Source organism: Astatotilapia calliptera, chromosome 12 (genome assembly GCF_964374335.1).
Source record: "Astatotilapia calliptera chromosome 12, fAstCal68.1, whole genome shotgun sequence".
Classification (NCBI taxonomy): Eukaryota; Metazoa; Chordata; class Actinopteri; order Cichliformes; family Cichlidae; genus Astatotilapia; species Astatotilapia calliptera.
This window is the reverse complement of record NC_137433.1, coordinates 1,878,410-1,897,928: the sequence shown is the minus strand read 5'-3', so window position 1 is coordinate 1,897,928 and position 19,519 is coordinate 1,878,410. Positions and strand designations below refer to the sequence as shown.

At 40.3% G+C, this 19,519-nt stretch overlaps 1 protein-coding gene across 3 annotated transcripts in view; it reads right to left on the bottom strand.

Annotated features, from left to right (window-relative positions):
- The window catches only part of stxbp1b (syntaxin binding protein 1b), a 47,678-nt gene extending 30,063 nt beyond the window's left edge, over nucleotides 1-17,615 (bottom strand). For 2 of the 3 annotated variants that reach the window (XR_013912624.1, XM_026187412.2), the window contains exons 1-6: nucleotides 17,509-17,615; nucleotides 6,446-6,495; nucleotides 6,243-6,324; nucleotides 3,266-3,342; nucleotides 2,775-2,853; nucleotides 680-783 (exon numbers count right to left, since the gene is read on the bottom strand). Coding sequence is in view for 2 of the 3 variants with exons in the window: in XM_026187412.2 (XP_026043197.1) it covers nucleotides 680-783; nucleotides 2,775-2,853; nucleotides 3,266-3,342; nucleotides 6,243-6,324; nucleotides 6,446-6,495; nucleotides 17,509-17,545 (429 nt within the window). In the remaining variant the exon portion in view is untranslated. Of the gene's footprint in view, nucleotides 1-679; nucleotides 784-2,774; nucleotides 2,854-3,265; nucleotides 3,343-6,242; nucleotides 6,325-6,445; nucleotides 6,496-7,854; nucleotides 7,880-17,508 lie in introns of those variants that run through there. The other variant, XM_080309096.1, reaches the window with a different exon arrangement.
- Nucleotides 17,616-19,519: the final 1,904 nt, after the last annotated feature.

Sequence of the window (19,519 nt, the reverse complement as noted above, 5' to 3'; positions counted from 1 at the left end):
ACGACAGAAAACAGTACAAAGACGACACACAGTTGTATAGTTTCCCATCTGCACCACAACACTGGATTTTAGACGCAGCAATACTCGATTGAAGTGCAGGGATTCAGCTTTAATCGAACTGAATTTCAGCATTAAGTAATTAAAGCCATTTCTTTACATAGTGCTCAGTTTTCACAGGCTCAGAAATAACTGGACAATAACTGGGCTGACTATTTGATTGAATATTTAATATTGTAAAGTGGTATACAGAGGCAACACTACAGGATACATCCTCAACACCTCCCATGTGCACAGTGTTTCAGTGTTACAGCAGTTCCCAGTTTAATGCAGGCCTGAGTCTGGGTGGTTACTGGTGGTCTTATATAATCCTGAAATCAAACTGGTACCTTGTGAACCTTGTGCAAAGCTGATTCGTCTCCTTCTACTCATTAATAATGCAACGTTCTTAAATCTGGTCATAAATGTGTTACATGGTTTCAGCACAATCAGTTTTCTTCTCACTTTCTTGCAACATGAAAAGTCAACTTGTAGCTCAGTTCAATAAATCATGGAAAGACAGCTGAGATTTTACTGACTATTCATTCATCTGTATTCAAATTATACAAACACAAAGATCTCAAAACACTCAATAAGAATATTGTTACCCATCAGTCATGACTGATGGTGGCCAGGATCTTACCTGAGACTCATAGGGCAGGAAGGCTATGTGGATCTCAGTCAAGGCCTTCATCGCTTTAGAAGCGCGGGATTTGGTCAAGAGTCCAAACAAAGAGTCTGGGATTGCTGCAAGCAAAGACAAACATATTGGTTTACTTAGAGAAACTGTAGGTTTTACAGAGTAAGAATTAAATGTTTCATTTATTTTATCTGCTTGGCTCAACATGGTGTTTATGGTTCTGGATTCTGTTTCCTTTTCTGTCCAAAATACACATTTGAACAAAGGAGTGATTTTGGGGTTTTTTTGAGTGAAAATTGTAAATAACTTCAGCCGCATTAAATCAGTCTTAGATAAAAGTATAATTAAGCACGTGTAGTTTTTCTGTCCATATTTACAGTAGTAATGGGCAGCTTATCAAAGTCAAACAGAGGAATACAAATATAGAAATTATTAAAACAAAATACAGCCAAAGATAAAACACGTCATATTAATATGGATTAGGAAAGAGATGTCTCTCACGTTCAGACGACTGAATACTTTGACTTCTGTCAAACATGTGACATTTGGAGCTCGCGTGTCTTTGAGTTACAGTAAACAAAGTTCACCCTGCTGTCAGGGTCACGTCCTTAATAAAGTGGCAATAAAAAGAAACACTTAACCTTTTAAGGCTTTCATGACCACATTGTAGATGGCTCTGTTCAGTCAGAACTGGGACCCGCCTGCTCCCCGTTCTCACTAACTGGTGCTATGACTAATATGAAACATTACCAGTGGATGTGTTGAGTCTCAAAGACTTATAACAGCCACGTTTGGTCCATGGCAAATTATTAAAATTTGCTTGACACCACAGACAGATTTAATGGAAATGGTCAGTAGTTCAGACTGACCAGCTCTTAAGTTCCAAACAATGATTCCAATAAAATCCAGAGGAGGAGTTTGGAACGGTCTAATGCCTGGAAATTGTCAAATCAGCCCCATAAAGTTGTCAATTTAAGTTTATGCGTCATTCACCATAAACGATGCTAAAGACCTACTTCATTAATTAGGTGTTGTTATGGAGCCATGTTGCAATGACCATGTCTGAGTTTAATAAAACATTTCCACCAGACCTGTGTCTGTGTGTGCAAACTGTCATGAAATTTGCAGAATGTGTCTGCCTTTAAAAACATAACTCACTTTGTAACATAGCACTGAAGCAGATAAAGGGAAGAAAAGCCTGCACTGCTGTGGAGGTCTTTTATTCATTTAGCTTTCACAGGCGAGAAAAAACAACATGCTGCTGTGGAAGCTGGGCAGACATTACACATGCACAAAACCTAAAACACTCCAAAGGAATGGAAAAAAAGCCAAAAGCACAACCAAAGTCATTTAACACAGTGAAATACTGTGATAGAGACATGCATGATTGGAAATATGTGGAGCATCTGTAGCTGTTTGGGGACCAGGATGTGTTCAGGGGCCCTGTTGTTGTCGTCTCACTCTGACTGTAACCCCTCTGACCAAGTTTGGATAAAGACTCTTTTCCTGTTTTTTTCAAATTAAATTCCTTTTTTGAAAAGCAAATGTAGGCGTACTAAATTCACGTGGATTTGCACGAGTTAAATGACTGTAACTTTGCCCACTTGTCTACAAAGCACCGCTGCAGTGTGGCGTGTTGGACTTTATTAAAATGTGTTTTCAGTATTGTATGATCTACTATTTTGGACTAGCAGTGGTATTTATTAGTCATAGTGACTCCTCAAAGAGCCTATTTTGCACTATTAAAAGCTGCTAATTATTTTACATTTTGTAAAACTTAAAATTTTAGGATATTTTACTTTCAGTTACATTTATTCAGTTGTATTTATCTCCCAATGGAAAAAAGAAAGACAAAACAGCATCATCCAGCCAGTAACAGCTGTGAAACTATACTGACAGATGAAAAAATACAGAAACCAAAGACACCTGTGAAGATTTTTAAATACAGTAAACGTGCTTCGAGTTAAAGAGAGTAGTGATCCTGATATGGTCTTAACCTCGTTATATAAAGTGTCCTGAGACCACATGTGTTATGACTTGGAATTATATAAATAAAACTAAATCGTGTATGTTGTGGGTGTGATTTTGGTCTACTCACTGTCAGTGAAGAAGACGTGGGCGGCTTTGTACCTCGGAGTCCGAGGGTCTCTGAAGTCCTCAATCACACCCTCGACAGACTGAAAGAGCAAAGACGAACAGACTAATAATTCATTGCTACATTGTTGAGTGAGTTACATATCACTGAAAGCAAACATCAAACTAAATGTATTGTAGTAAAGGATTCAAATCAAAGGAAAGTGTCGTTTCTAATTTGATGGACAAACATTTGCAATGAAGAAAATCACATAATGAGGCTGTAGAGCAGAGGTGTCCAGCTCCAGTCCTCGAGAGCTGCCGTCCTGCAGCTTTTAGATGCATCGCTGCTCCAACCAGCTGAATCAATGGTTATCAAGTTTGACAAAGGCCTGGTAACAAGCCACCCATTTGATTCAGGTGTGTCGGAGCAAGGATGCGTCTAAAAGCTGCAGGACAGCAGCTCTCAAGGACTGCAGCTGGACGCCCCTGCTGTAGAGGAACTGCTTTATTTACCTCGTCTGAGGGTGTGATCAGGTAGATGGCCTCCATGCTGGGCAGAGGTTCACGCCGCTTTGTTATATCTTCGACAACTGAAGTGGATAAAGAGCAAGGTCAGTGCGTTCATCAGGCTGGTTAAAGTCTCATATCCCAATATAAGACACTTATCATCCCAACAACGATATATAATCACAAATCAAAAAATGACATGGCAACATGACATTTGGTTGTTTAGGAAGAGGGGGAAGATTTAGGAGTGACGTGTTGTCTTGTGTAGTTAGTGTGTAGTGTTGTGGATAGTTTTGTGTTGTGTGTCAGAACAATGAGGTGACTGCTGTCTCCAGATAGAAACAGGAGTGATGCACCTGCTGCTGTCAGACCTGCAGGTATCAGGCTGTGATGTTGTACATATAATTTTAAAATTGTCAATTTATTTTTGCATTTAAAGTTATGAAACATGATTCATTAAACATGTTTGTGGTTGTTACAGTAAAAATATAACTTTTTCTACTCGGATTTTATGTGTTTTGTCTGATTTTAGATCAATTGTGTTAATACAATATGTCAAAATGAAAACATAACTGTAAATTCAGACACGTGAGGTTGTGCTGAAAAGGATGATACCAAACAAGGCAAATAAATACTTTTTAAAGTTGAAATGTGGAGGAAACATCAAAAGGGTTAAACGTTTTTTTTTTTTTTAAGTAACGAAATAGTTACTTTTCAAGTAATTAATTACTTTTAGAATCTTGTAACTCGGTTACTAACTCAGTTACTTTTTTTGAAGAAGTAACTAGTAACTATAATTAATTACTTTTTCAAAGTAACTTGCCCAACACTGCTGACTCGTGTGATTAAAGGATCCCCTCTTGGGGACACTCCCCCAGGACTTAAATCTGGGACTCTCCACCACTCGACATTAGAACTGACGAAGCTTCTACATGTGGCGGAAATTAGCTTTCTCCAAAACACCTCTGATATTAGTTTTGACGTTTTCCATTAAATGGATGGTTCTTAAATTTAACTTAATATCTGAGTTGTTTTTTTTGGGTGGCACGGTGGTTAGCACTGTTGCCGCACAGCAAGAAGGTCCTGAGTTCAATTCCTCCATCAGGCCGGGGTCTTTCTGTGTGGAGTTTGCATGTTCTCCCCGTGTTTGCGTGGGTTCCCTCCGGGTACTCCGGCTTCCTCCCACCGTCCAAAGACATGCAGCTTGTGGGGATAGGTTAATTGATTAATCCAAATTGTCACTAGGTGTGAATGTGCGAGTGAATGTGAGTGTGAATGGTTGTCTGTCCCTGTGTGTTGGCCCTGCGACAGACTGGCGACCTGTCCAGGGTGTACCCCGCCTTTCGCCCTATGACAGCTGGGATAGGCTCCAGCGCCCCCCGCGACCCTGAAAAGGATAAGCGGAAGCGAATGGATGGATGGATCTGAGTTTTTCTTAATTTTAGACTAGTTGTTAGTGGAATTTTTTCCACAGTTAGTCAACTAAGAAATTAATGGCCAGTAACATCCCTAATCATTACGTTTGGTATGTAGCCCACATGCATCATCGCAGCAGTACTCCCAAATGAGCTGTTGGACGGAGCTTCGTGTGATCTGCCTTTTGGCAAAGCAATTGGCTGGAAAAAGTCGACACATTCAAGGGATTTCATCACACCGTCACTACCTGGTGCCATGTTTCTCACAGTTAAAGTACTATTTAGTCAGCAATGTTCTGGTGGGAACGGATACCAAAGCCTGTCTTTAATCTGACATTTTTATTCAAAATAGTGAACTCATAAAAGACAGCTTTTTTTATTGGAACTTGCAAAAGTAAAAAACAATACTGGAACACACCTGTTGGTAGAATGCAACAAGGAACTGAAGAAAACAGAAGGCTTAAATACACACATGAGGACAATGAACAGGTGAACAGAATCTAACGAAACACAAAGGGGGAAGTAAAACTGGCACATGACTGATGGATTGGAAAGTAAGACACGTACACCGGGCATGGGATACGTAGGGAAGACTAAACAGCCGGTATTCAACAGACTGCTATAAGAAAAATAAACATGAAGTCAAACTCTGGGACTAGATCACAACTACGAACATTGAACTCCAGCATGTAATTCACAACATAATTACAAGAACACTGGAAATCAATAAGAAACTTTAAACTGAGAACAGAGGAAAATAAACTAAACACTGGATCAACGACCGAGGAACCGCACAGCTGATCTTATCCTTTTCTAATATTTCAATTACCTTGCAAAAAAATAAATAAATATAGAAATATTTTCACACTGTAAACACTGTTGGATACATTTAACTTAATTAGAAATTAGAGTTACATTTGATTTATTTAAAACAGATTAAACTAACTACACAGCTACAGGTCAAGTGTATGGAAGCCCGTTTCCGTCACTAAATAAAAACAAAACAGCTAGTATCCATAACTCAAAATTTCGAGTTACTTTTCTCAAAATTTCGAGTTAGCTCTGCCAATCAAAAATATACGTGAATGAGGTCGCTTTCTTGTTACCCGGAAGCATATGGCGCAGAGGAACGCACACTCAAAAACGGATCCCAACAAATTGGCGCTTTCGCGAGTACGTTTGCTGATAGTAACACCGTGTGATTCAGCTAATAACACGGGGATTTCATCATTTGTGAAGCCAGGCTGAAAACACTCAGCAATCTGTGCATTCACGACTGGGTGTAATACCGGTAGCTTAGCTGTAGCATTTGTAGCTGAGGCTTCAGCTTCCGGGTAACGAGGAAATGACGTCATTCACGTAGATTACTGATTGGCAGCGCTAACTCGAAATTTCGAGTTACTTTTCTCAAAATCTTGAGTTAATAAATTGGAATTTTGAGAAAGTAACTCAGAATTTCGAGAAAATAACTCGAAATTTTGAGTTATGGATCCTTTTTTTTTTTTTTTTGTGGCGGAAACGGGCTTCCATACGAGTGAGCTGGGTGTGGCTGGGTTGGTAGTACTTACTAGTGATTCCCTCAGACATGATGTCTGTCATCTTACAGCAGGAGGACACCATCCTCATGCTCAGCTTGTCCACCACCAAAACCTATAATAAAATCACACATAGCAAAGGAAACTACTATATCTGATACTTAATGAATGTCTTTGTTTATCTTTGAATCACAGATATCCAACTTCGTATGAATAATGATGTTAATGACAATTACCTTCCATTTTCCTTTTTCTCTTGCCTTCTTGATGACGTTGTTCATTATCTCTGTAAACAAAACATTTTGTGTATATTGTACAGTTCAATCAAGAGTTAGAGCATTTTCACACATCAGGTCATAAATCTGCCAGTTGCCCATTTTTGATATTCCAGTCTTAATAACTAACAGACTAGTTTGTGCAAACCTAGAAAATCTGCTGCCTCGTCCAGTTTATTAAGTGTTCGGCTGTTGTTGCTAAATAAAAAAAAAAACAGCTGAACTGAAATTGAAAATTTCCAACCTACAATTCCATTGTGACTGGGCCATATCATACCGTTCACGGTAATACCGGTACAATGTTAGGCAACGATAAGAAAATGAAATATCGCGTTAGAATATGGGTAAAACCCGCATGTGCAGTGCCTTTGTTTTCATACGCACATGGCCGAAAAAGCATGGCGGCAACGGAGAATGAGAATGGAGAAAGCGGATCGTTGAGTGAAACGGATGAACCAGAATAGGTTTGTAAAAATGGAGCCACTTCAGTGATGTGGAAGTGGTTTGGTGTTTGTCCGTCAGTCCCAAAGTCAAACGAACACTGCAGCGTCACTGAGAGTTAAAAACTGTCTAAATTCTTTCATCTTTAATAAAACGATCAGCATTGCTGCTTTACCAGGTGTAACTATGAAGTTTAGCATCCAGGCATCCATGAAAACAGAATTTATTACATTTAACGGAGTTAGAAGTTAGCAGGTGGTTAACGGAAGTTAGCTCGCTAGTTTCGCTAGTTACCTAAACATGATATAGCATGTTCTGACTGAGAGATTTCTGAAAAAATTCAAATGTACAGCTCTGCTGTCACTTCCAACATAAATGAAGACAGGAAACTAAACAGCAGAGATGTTTGTAAAGTTACTGAAGTTGGGCTAGCTGCTATATAATGATGTGCTACGTGATCGCTAGCGACACAGCTATGTTAGCATAACATAAACAGTGAAGCTGCAGGATTTAAGCTAACACTTTTCCACTCGATAAAAGTTAATGTGAAGGTTCCTGAGGGTTAGAGACAAATACAGTCGCATGGCAGGATGCTGTAAACGCTAGCAAAGTTATGGAGTTGCATTTTGTCTCACATCAATTATATCGTCAGTTATATCGTTATCGCAAATTTTCAAATCTATATCGTGATAAATATTTTTGGCCATATCGCCCTGCTCTAATTGTGACTTCTGTCCACCTTGGCTAAGTTTGGTCTTATAACAGAAATGTAAAATAAAATCTGGAGAGTGCAGTGTAGTTACAGTTTTGAGCGTCTTCAGAGAAGCGGCGACCACTGAACATCACATAGACATAAATGAGTATGCTGAGACAGTGACATATGCATTGGAGATGCCACCATCATCAAAATTGTCACAACATGCACTAACCAGAAGCCATGCTTTACTGCAGGCGTTCAAGAACTACTGAAAGCACGGGTTGGTGCCTTCAAGGCCAACGACGAGGCAGCGCTCAGACTGACAAGACCCGATCTGTGCTGGGGCATCAAGCTAACAAAGCCTGAGTGCTCAAAGAAAGTCAGTGATTACTTCGCCTGCTCAAGAGATTCTCAGCGAATGTGGCAAGACATCCAAGCCATCATTACAAGGCCCCGCCTCTCTGCCAGAAGCACTTAATTCATTCTACGCCAGGTTTGAGACTCAAAACAAGGAGCCAGCACAGAAAACCACCCCTCGCCAGACAAACGAGTGCTGTCCCTGTCCACGATGTGAGAAGGAGTCTTGCTAAAGTCACCCCACAAGCTGCTGCACCAGACAATATACTGTCCTCACAGCCTGTGCTGATCAAGGTTCAAGGTTCAAGGTTCTTTATTTGTCACATGCATAGTTATACAAGTATAACACACAGTGAAATGTAGCCTGACACGCTCCTCGACATGTGCAAAAATTGGGGGGGGGGGGTGTAGAGGAAGAACATTTTATATATATATATATATATATATATATATATATATATATATATATATATATATACATACATATAGTATATACACTGGGTGAATGTGCAGTAGTAGCAGCAAGCAGGTGAATTCTGTACATTAATATGAATAGACATCTGACTATTTTACAGGATAGACAATATAAACATATTTAAAATGAAAGGAATTGAAATGTACATTGTGCCTTGGTTTAGTGTCTGGAAGAGTCCTGTCTCAGTCAATTATAGATGATGTGAGAGGGCGGGTGTGTGTGTTTAGGGCACGGATGGCTTGGGGATAGAAGCTCCTCTTGAGTCTCTCTGTCCTTGCCCGGAAGATGCGGAACCTTCTACCAGATTGCAGAAGTTGGAACAGTTTGTTGCCAGGATGGGACGGGTCCTTCAGTATCTGCGCTGCTCTAGTCCGGCATCTCCTGGTGTAGGTGTCCTGAAGCGGGGGGAGAGCAATCCTGCAGCAGCGTTCTGCTGTACGGATCACTCTCTGGAGAGCTTTTTGGTCCTTCACACAGCTGTTCCCAAACCACGATGTCATGTTCTGTGTGAGGATGCTCTCCACAGCGCCTGTATAGAAAATCCTGAGGATCTTTGGAGAGACCCTGAACTTCCTCAGTTGTCGTAGGTGATACAGGCCCTGCCTAGCCTTTTTGGTCTGGACCTGAATGTGGGCAGCCCATGTCAGGTCTGAGGAGATGTGGACACCAAGATACTTGAAGGACTGCACCCTCTCCACTGGAGCTCCATTGATGATGATGGGCTTGTAGTCTCTGTGCTGACCCCTTCTGAAGTCCACCACCAGCTCCTTGGTCTTGCTGACGTTCAGCTGGAGGTGGTTGTCCTGGCACCACGATGCCAGATTCTTCACTTCATCCATGTAGGCCGCCTCATCGTCAGCTGACTGACGTCCGAGCAGACGTCTTCAACATCTCCCTGAACCAGTGGTTCTCAGTCTTTTTACATCATTCCTCACATGGCAGAAATATTATCCCCCCGAAGGATTCACTGAATCCGTCAGTAATTTTTGTTTTAAACAAACAACTTTCATTTCAAGCAACTAACTTTTGTCACTCGACTGCTTCATTCATCTGCAGCACTTCTTCGAAAAAGCAACAAGTTAAACAGAATGTGAACATCGCCAAACATGGAAAAATAAAGTTCAGTCTTAGTCTTATAAAAACAAAAGATCCAGAAACTGGTGAGCAGAGATGAAAAATATATAATTTAGTGAGAGTTTAATACTACTCACTGTTAGTGGCTGCAGGGAGCCTGTTTTTGACGGCAGAGCTGCGGCAGGGCGTGATGGTGTGGACCGAAATGACAAAAAAAAAAATTCAAATTCTCTCGAACAAATGGGTCTGCCTTTAAAACCAAAATACAGCCCGATAACTTTCACTTACAGAGGTCGTGCGAAACAAATCAATCAAGTCCAACTTCACATCCATATCGTCCAGCTTTTTGAGCAATGTGCTATTTAAACCAGTGTGTCCGAATCTCAGTCGAGATATAATCGTCTCCTCTCTCCTGTTTCGGCCTGTACTTCTCATTTCCCCCACTTTCCTTTGGATTTTATAAAACCATCGCCCTTTCCTCTCCTCCTCCCATTGCTTCTGCCACCTTTCCTTCATTTTGTATCGTATTCTACTCTTGAGCTCCGTCCTACTCACACTAATATCTACCATCGGTCTCCTCGTTGCGACTTTTGCTGTCCAGTCTGTTTCATTTCCTTTAACTCCATGATGCGCTGGTATCTATAAGAACGTGACCATAAGCCCCATCATAACAAGTCTGAACAATGTTTGCTGGATCTCTATCAGAATGTCAGTCTGCAGTCTGAGTGACTGTCTTGCAGACCGGCCAGTGATGAGCTCGAGTCTGAACATATCACAGATCTTAGTGGTTTTGTTTCTTCAATCCACTGGACTGCTAACAATAATGAAACCATTTCTCCTGTGCACACTGATAAATCGTCACTGATCCTTTTCCCCACCTTGATATTAAACTCAGGAAGTATAAATGCTATCCCGCTTTGGTTGGCTGTATTCTTTGATGCATCTGTGTAGATTTTGACTATAATACTGATTAATATATTCCTGCACTGTATGTGAATTTAAGAGACCCAAAGCTCTTCAATTGTGTTTTCTCTTTTTCCCAGCACGGTTGGAAAACAGTTTTTGTCGGATGATCTTGACCACGTCCTTGTAAACTTGCCCAGTAAGTCAGTGTCAGTTGCTCTCTTTTCTACCTGTACAGCTGCTGCAGATGTTGTTTTGAATGCACCTGTGCAGAGTCTTAGCGCCTGATATTGGATACTATCCAACTTACGAAGACTTGTTCTGGCAGCAGAATTATATACTACACACCCATAATCCAATACTGACCTAATCAACCCAGTATATAAAGCTTTTAAAGATTTCCTATCAGCCCCACAGTCAGTTCCCACTAAGCACCTCATTATATTTAACACTTTCTTGCATCCGTCTATTATTTTCTGAATATGTACAGTCCATGTCACCCTTTCATCAAACCACAACCCCAAAAACTTAAATTGTTTTACCCTTTGTAATGCTTGTCCATATAATCTGACCCTGATGTCAACACCAACTCTTTTTCTCGTAAAAACATTATTTAGTCTTATCAGCTGAGAGTTTAAACCCCCATTTATACGAGCTGTGATTGCCGCCTGTACTTTCTTTACCAAAAAGTCTAACCGTCGTCCTCTTGCCCACATCGCCCCATCGTCTGAAGAAAGTGAAAACCCCGTTCCACCCTCTATGTTCTTAAACACATCATTTATCAGCAGTGAAAACAATAACGGGCTAACTATGCTTCCTTGTGGCGTTCCATTTTTTCCATTTTAACTCCTCCCAATCCTCACGATAACTTGCGCCCCACCTGTCAGAACTCTTTAAGAACCGCTGCCCTGAGCCAAGCTGCTGTGTCACAGACAGCTGCAGCCTCGGAGCTCAAAGGCTGCCGCCCACTAATACTTACTCCAATCATCATGAAGTCAAAGCAAATCAACAGACGATGCGATCTCACTGGCACTCCACCTGGCCCTGTCACACCTGGATCAACGTAACGCCCACGTAAGAATGCTGTTCACTGATTTCAGCTCAGCATTCAACACCATCATTCACCAACAGCTGATCAGCAAGCCTGCCCTGCTCCACTGCAACTGGATCCTGGACCTCACTGATAGACCCCAGAGAGCACAGGTTGGAATCCAACACCATCACACTGAGCACGGCCCCCTCCCACCCTGCAGGCACGTGTGCTGAGACCGCTACTCTTCACGCTGCTGACCCACAAATGCACCTCCAGCTCCAACAAAAACTACATTATCAAGTTTGCAGATGACACCAGAGCGCTGGGACGATGATGATGCTGCTGCTTACAGAGAGGAGGTGCAACAGCTGGCACTTTGGTGCAAGGACAATAATCTATCTCTGCATGTTGGCAAAACAAAAGCATTGCTGGTGTCACAGCAGAGAGACCGCTCTTACTGACACCATCTGTTTGTTGTTTTCTTACCTTCTTTGTTTCTTTTAAGTAATCCAAGCACTTTATAAAGTGCTTTATTTATGAAGAGCTTTAAAATAGCCAGCACAGCATGAAAGTGTGGTACAGTAAATAAGACAATAGAATAAAATAAAAAATAAATAAATAAATAAAACACATAATGAATTAAAATTAAAACAGACCAACATAGAATCAACTAAACTAAACTAAACACCAACATCTCACGTGGTGTCAAAGGTCAGGGTGAAGAGCTGGGTTTTCAGGAGTGATTTAAAAACAGGCAGAGAAGAAGCCGTCTGATCTCTAAAGGCAGCTCGTTCCACAGTTTGGAGCTGCTACAGCAAAAGCAGGATCTCCTCTAAGTTTACGCCCAGTCCTGGGTACATGCAGGAGCAGCTGATCAGCTGACCTGACAGAGCGGGTGTATGAGGCTGTAGCAGCTCAGAGAGATAACATGGGGCGAGGCCATGGAGAGCTTTAAAAGCAAATAAATGAATTTTAAAATGAATCCTAAAAGGAATGGGCAGCCAGTGACGTGGAGCTGAAATAGGAGAAATGTGCTCAAACTTTCGAGTTCCAGTTACAAGACGAGCTGCAGCATTTTGCCTCCTCTGTAGACGAGTAACCTATGAAGCACTGACCCCTTTATAAAGTCCAGCAGTCCAGCTGAGTGCTAACAAAGGCCTGGATCACTGTCTCAAAGTGCTGCTGTGACAGAATTGGTTTTATTTTAGCAGCTGCCAACGTGATGGAGCAGCTGGGGATTTTAATCTTAATGTTGACACCTCGGTATAATAAATTAACATGATTTTATAAAGCATGTTACTGGGCTTACACATAACTGTGGACATTCTTCAGTGTTAATGAGTTCATATTAAATATATTTATTTGTATCAGAACAATTAGGTATTTTCTTTGATATCATGTTTCCAAGTAAACAAGCAGGAGCGTTCTCAATGAGAAACATTTTCAGAAATGTTCCTTCTATCTCAGACAGGAAAGACTAGAGAATCATTTTAACCTTCTTTGCATGTCCACTCTAGGTTCCTGCAGCTTTTAAGGTAAAGAAGAAATGTGGTGCTTGTTGGTGGCCTGGATCAATAAAGACATTCACATTCTTAAAAGACAATCCTGCAGACTGGAACTGGATGGATGAAGATGAATCATCATCATATACATCACCAAGAGATGAAAGCTTTGATGATCACGTTAAGATTAAAGTTTCTAAACTTTTTTAAAGAATAAAATGAATCAAATCAAATAAAAAATTCTAACTCTTGCTTGTTTTATTGATAATATTTTCCCATAACTTCTCAGTGATGTTTTCATCCTTGACTGCTACGATTACAGTCCACATGCTATAAAAGTGACCTCAGTTGTATTTTTACTCAGTTGTATATAGAATTTGTATTCTATTTTTATCCTATTGTATATTTTATTCTATTTTATTCTACTGTATATTGTATTTTATTTTATTCTATTCTCTTCTGTACAGTTGTGTACAGTCTATTATTCGTATTGTATTCTAATTTTTGCTATATAACTTTTGCACTGTCCACTTCCTGCTGTGACAAAACAAATTTCCCACGTGTGGGACTAAGAAAGCTTATCTTATCTTATCTTATCTTATCTTATCTTATCTATTATAACTGTCTTCAGCCTTCTGAAACATGCAGTCAGAACAACATCTCAGTCAGGGTTTGGACAGTCCTGAGACTGTGCTTGTTAGGGTGATATCATAGCTCACTGTGTTGCAGCAATACTGATGAATGTTCTGTTCTTGTACTATGTGACCCAAGTGTAGCATTTAATATAGTGGATCATTACAGTTTCATAGTGAGGCTGTAGCACTGGGTTGGTATATCTACGACAGCTCTGCAGTCGTTTAAATCATATTTTGTATGTTTTTCCATATTATGCAGCGGAGTCCCCCAAAGGTCTACACTGTATATGCTACCACTAGGTCACATTATACTGGCATATGACATTTAATAAGACTGCTGTGCTGATGGCAGCTCTGCATTCCAGTGAGAGCCACTGATTGAGCAAACCTTTCCCACTCTATACACTGTCTAACAGATGTGTGCAAAGGTCCTGAAGTTAAACTAAGATGAAACAAAAACTGTTATTATTGGTTCAGAAAAGCTACATCGGGCATCAAGTCCTCTACAGGTCTTTTATGTACACATGTAAAATCAGTTGGGGGTAATTTTCCACTCTAATCTCATCTTTGAGAAACACACAAACATGGTCACAGACGTGCTGCTGCCACCTCAGGAATAATGCGAGGAGCCATTCAATGCTGAATTTTAGTTCTATTCAGGCATCACAGATGCTTTTATTTTGCTCTCGGTCAGAAGATTTTTAATACTCTTGTAGCAGGTATAAATCAGAAACTATTCATTTGACACCAGACTTTGCCAAATTGCAGCAAAGCTTATTATTTCACCTTGGTGCATTCACTGCGAGGATGCTGCTGACATGTGTGCAGCCACCTGTCCTCTCACCTGATTGGTTAATGTACTTTGGATACTTTTATTGGACTTTTCAACTCTGAGCAGTCAAAGCACGTTTTGCTCTAAGCCACATTCAAACAGCATTTTGATTATCATGCAAACACTTACGCCGATAGATGCATAACAGCGAATCTTCTGTTTGAATCAGGTTTGATACTTGAACTTTCACAATGGTCACAGCTCAGGAGATCTCCCACAGAAATGTAAGCACTGAACTGACGTCAGTGATTTTACATGTTTGGCTGTGTGGATGTCAAATTTGTAACATAAATCCTTTTTCAGAGCTTGTGTCTAATTTTAATTACAAATTATAACAATTTAACCATAAAATAGAAAATAATAGCAGTGCAACATGTATGAACAATACACTGATTAGACTTCAAAGTTATTTCCATATTTGCAGACCAATGACACGGGCTGAAGAACGACTGGTTACATTTGGTGAATCATAAGCGTCCAAGCTTCTGGCGCAGCTGTCGTGGTTTGAGTTCAATAGTCTTTCTAGTTTTGTATGTTTGTTAATCTTTGGATTCAGGTTCTGTTAAAGTTTCGTTTTCTTCTTTGCCCAGTTTGTTTTTGTCTGGTATTAAAATCTAATGTTTGACAATTTAAAACATTTCGTTATGAAGAATTTGCAAAACACTAGAGAACTAGGAAGGGAAAAAATACTGTTTTCACAGAGACAGAGTAACACAAAGAGACATTTCTAAAAGATATTAGTTCATTCTTTTTTCTTTTATTGTTTTTTAAGCAGAGCAAATCTAGTATTTCCCAATATTCTGTTAAAATGTGTCAAGGTTTCCCTTATTGGGGATTTAAGCAGATGTCCAGGATGTGAGAATGAGCACGGAGAGACTGAGAGACAGGCCCACTGCAATTGTTGCCTCTAATCTGCTCCCAATCCTCTTACCCCATCCACTACTCCCTACTGCCCACAGCTATTTCTGTGTCAGCGGACGTGACATCACAGGAAAGCAGCATACATGGCTGCATCAGTGCGCGCACACACACACACACACACACACACACACACACACACACACACACACACACACACACACTGATAAACACAAACACTTGCTCTCCAAAATAAGTCTACATATCATGTTCCTCCAAAAGGTATCGTTAAGCTTGAAGAGCTGCTGTTCAGCTGACATAAGCACATTGCAGTGACATGACAGTCACACAGTGAGGCCAGCCATCTCATGCAGGAATTTAAAATAACTGTAAATGATCGATTTAGGCACATTATTTGTGACACAACACCTCAATGAGCCGATACACCTTTATCAGGTAGACCAAGCTACATGACGAGAAAAGCTATTGTCAGAGACACACTACAGTGAAGTCAGTGAATAGTCCTGTTTATCCAATTAGTCCGCTGGATTAGGTGTAAGTGCCTGTGGAAGAACGGAGCACCGCCTGACGGGCAGCAGGCACAGTCGGCTGTTGCTTCAGTTCTAGCTCTCCTATTCACTATTCTCTTTCCTGACAAACACTGTCATCATGTTGTACAGTGTGTTCATGAGAGACAACGTTTTGATGTTTGGGCAACATAAACTAAATCCCTCATCTATGGTCATGACTTTGGTCTGCAGACAGATAACCTGTTGGGCACTCCCTCTGACATCACAGCCTCACTATCATTCATTCTGATGTGACCCTTCACTGCTCAGATTCACCTGGAAGTTTCTGGACTCGCAGACAGTCTCTGTGATCACGACGCATTCTCAGATGAGAGCATGAATGCACTGTAATGTGAATACTTTGTTTTCTTCTGTTGAAGCATGTGTGCAGCTGAATGTTACCATTATTTTCTCTGAGGATCCTCAACCAAGGCAGCTGTGAGCGTTACATGCTTACAGCTGTCTAATTCTCTGCATAGATTTCAAGGTTTAAAACATGAAATTTCCACCCAATGAAACTCGACATAGACGATTTTCAGGGGATGCTCATGAGAGCAGGGGACGAGTCTTTGTGTCGTAAATATCGTGACGCCTACACCTGTGCTTTCATCCAACGACTTTTCTTAGGATTTAAGTACTTTACAGTATTGCATTAGTATTTTTCTGAGCGATTGTTACCTTGTGATTTTGTTTTTAAATAACACTTGATTTTCGGTTGTTTTCCAGCATAGCTGTCTCATTTCCATCACAATCTAAACAATACGACTGTTTGACAGCAACTGTCTGATTTTTGATTTTCTTTGATGAATTTCTTCAACATCCTTTAAATAGCCTAAATCTCTGTCTTTAAATGGAAATATGATCTGCATAGAGCTGTTATACTGGTCTAGAGTAAATGTCAGACCTTTCCTGTCCGTGTACGGCCATGTCACTGCTAACATGTATTTAAATTGTGACAGTATTTCAATAACTTGCACAGTCACTATCCAAAGGCTTGATAGGTTGTAACAGTTTTATTAATATGGTTACTCAATGAGTTAGTGAAGGCGCATCACTGCCAAGTTCACTGAACCTCCCTTTAGCCGTTTGGGTGCGTGCTGTTTTTGGAAGTCTAAAGATGCGCTGGTGCGATTTATTAAGCGCAACTAACACAAATCGAAAATCAGTGAGCACAGTTTGGAATTACCAAACTGTGCTCACAACTACCGTGGAATCAATGCACGAGGGGAAGAAACAGGTCTGGGATAGTAAAGGCAGTATAAACTAAGGCTTCTTCGGTTATTGAGGCAGCCAGAGTCGGATCTGTCCTCCTCCACCTCTGGTCTTCCCCAGAGAATTATGTCAAAGCATTTAATCCGCACAAAGATTAGCGCGACCGGATTTACATCGGACCTGGGCTCCATGCTTTTACACTGACAACACAATAACGGGCAATAACGGCAGAATTTAGCAGAACACCAGCGAATAGTGCAATTAATTCACTGCCTGCGACACTTCAGATGTTATGAGCAGATGCTTTGCTCCAGTGATTCCGTGCGTCTTAGCGCACCAACATTTCATTAATAAAAAGTAAGGAGCAGCTCGGCCCCACGTTACAACAACAATCAGAATAAAAATAAGAATTAAATAAGAATAAAAATTTTTTTACTTTCTCCAACAATGGCTTTTAGTCCCAGCGGTGCCATGATGATCCCGTCAGTGCGCGTCCTGCTCTCCAAAGAAAACCGAGTGGAGCTATTACTACTGTAAAGCTCATCATAGTAAGTAACACCCAGTCGTTCCAGTTAAATTCAAAATAAAAGCCTCCAGTTAGGCGAGCATAGCAAAACAGGCTAAACGGGAGAGAGAGAACCTCTCCTGAGGTTTCAAGTCAAATCATGCAGGCGAGCTGGTTTCCTGGTTTCCCTTTAACAAAATACTGAATAGCAAGTGTTCTAAAGTAAGTCAACTAATACATATCAACAACTCCTCCTTCATCCTAGATTTTGGAATAGGTAGAATAAAGTAAACTGAAAATGTGATATCCTGTAAGCTCTAGTTTGCTCCACCAAATAGCTTACAGGAGTGAAACTAACATGAAAATGGTCAAAAAGATGTGATGAGCAGAAACCGCTGAAGTTCGCTGCACTGAACTGCAACATAAGTGTAATCTGTTTGGACACTTTTGACTTAAAGGGGCTATATTGCAAAGCAGGCAATATATTATTATTATTATCATTATTATTGTTATTATGAAAAATGTAAAGTAGGTGTTTTACTTGTGGATGTAAAAAATCTAGATTATCAGGTCAAGTTTTGTCCCTAAATTGTCAATTTCCCACAGACTGAAATTTAAGTACTTTTATTTTGAAACTCTGGAAAGCCTCGTCCGCGCCTCGATTATGAGCCCTTACATGAAAATGAAATAATGGATCGGGGATAATAAATCAGTATTAGGTATATATAATGTGAGTTTATATCTAATGTACATCAAGAGTTACTGAGATGATTATGGTATGATGGCGCACTTAGACGCTGTTTGGTGTCCACGCGAGGGCAGCAGAAGACAAGTCAACGCTCTCACGCGTACTCAGTGCAGAGTTACGCGGAATAGTAGAGATGCTGCAGAATATACATTTAACTTGTGAGTTCAAATATCCACAAATGTGAGCCAGAAGGACAGAGGAGAGTAAAATGTTTTATTTTGAAAAACAAATCATTTTACGACACTCTTTATTGTTTATTTGTTTTGTTTTTATTTGTAAATTTTCTACTGTGCTAACCAACCTGAACCAAATGTTTCACTCACCTTCAGTAATGTAGCTTTTCCAGTATCGCTGTTATGTTGTCTCAGATTTTTCGAAACGTGTTTGTAGAAGATATTTATCAATTGTTGGTGTAGTGAAAAATATAGTCTAAAATCAGGGGTCAAATGAGCTGTGGGCCGCTGCTGGCACTGTCGTCTCATTGGAGGGCCACTTTAGTGTTCAAGTAACACAAACAAACAAACAAACAAACAAACAAACATCCACAAATGTTTCTGAAAATGTTTTGTTTGTTTTTTAAAATTCAAGTATTGAACGTGAACACAGATTCTTTTTCTTCCCTCTTAACTGAAGCCTCTCTGTCTGTGCAGACACTTGGCAGCGCTTCTGCCATCATTTTGTTCGCATTTAACAAAATATGAATGCAGACACAAGTGTACACATTAGTTTGCTTAGGGGAAGTTTATGTGGTTTCTTTGAGCGTGAGTCCATGAGATTGGTGAGTTACAAGATATTTCTTGTGTAAGAAGGAAAGAAGGAAAGCCTGTCTGTTTTATCGCTGGACATCTTCCTTTTACACGTTTTATCAATTTGGTTTTTTTGCCTGTCCCGTTTGGATCTTTAGCCATCAGAATTATTGTCTGACGGCCAAGAAAGATGCTCAACTGATTTACTTTACCAAGTGGATCATCACAGCCTTGCCATATTGGTCCATTTGGTTGACCTTTGTTATTATTATTATTTCTTTTATTTTATTTCAAGTTGTTACAGACGGGACAGACATGACTGGGGGATAAGAAAGGGAGAGAGAAAGAAAAACAGAGGGGAAGAAGGACCGTAAGAGAAGACACAAAAAACAAGGAAACAAAAACAAGCAAAAGAGAGCAACACAATAAACACACTAAACATGACACC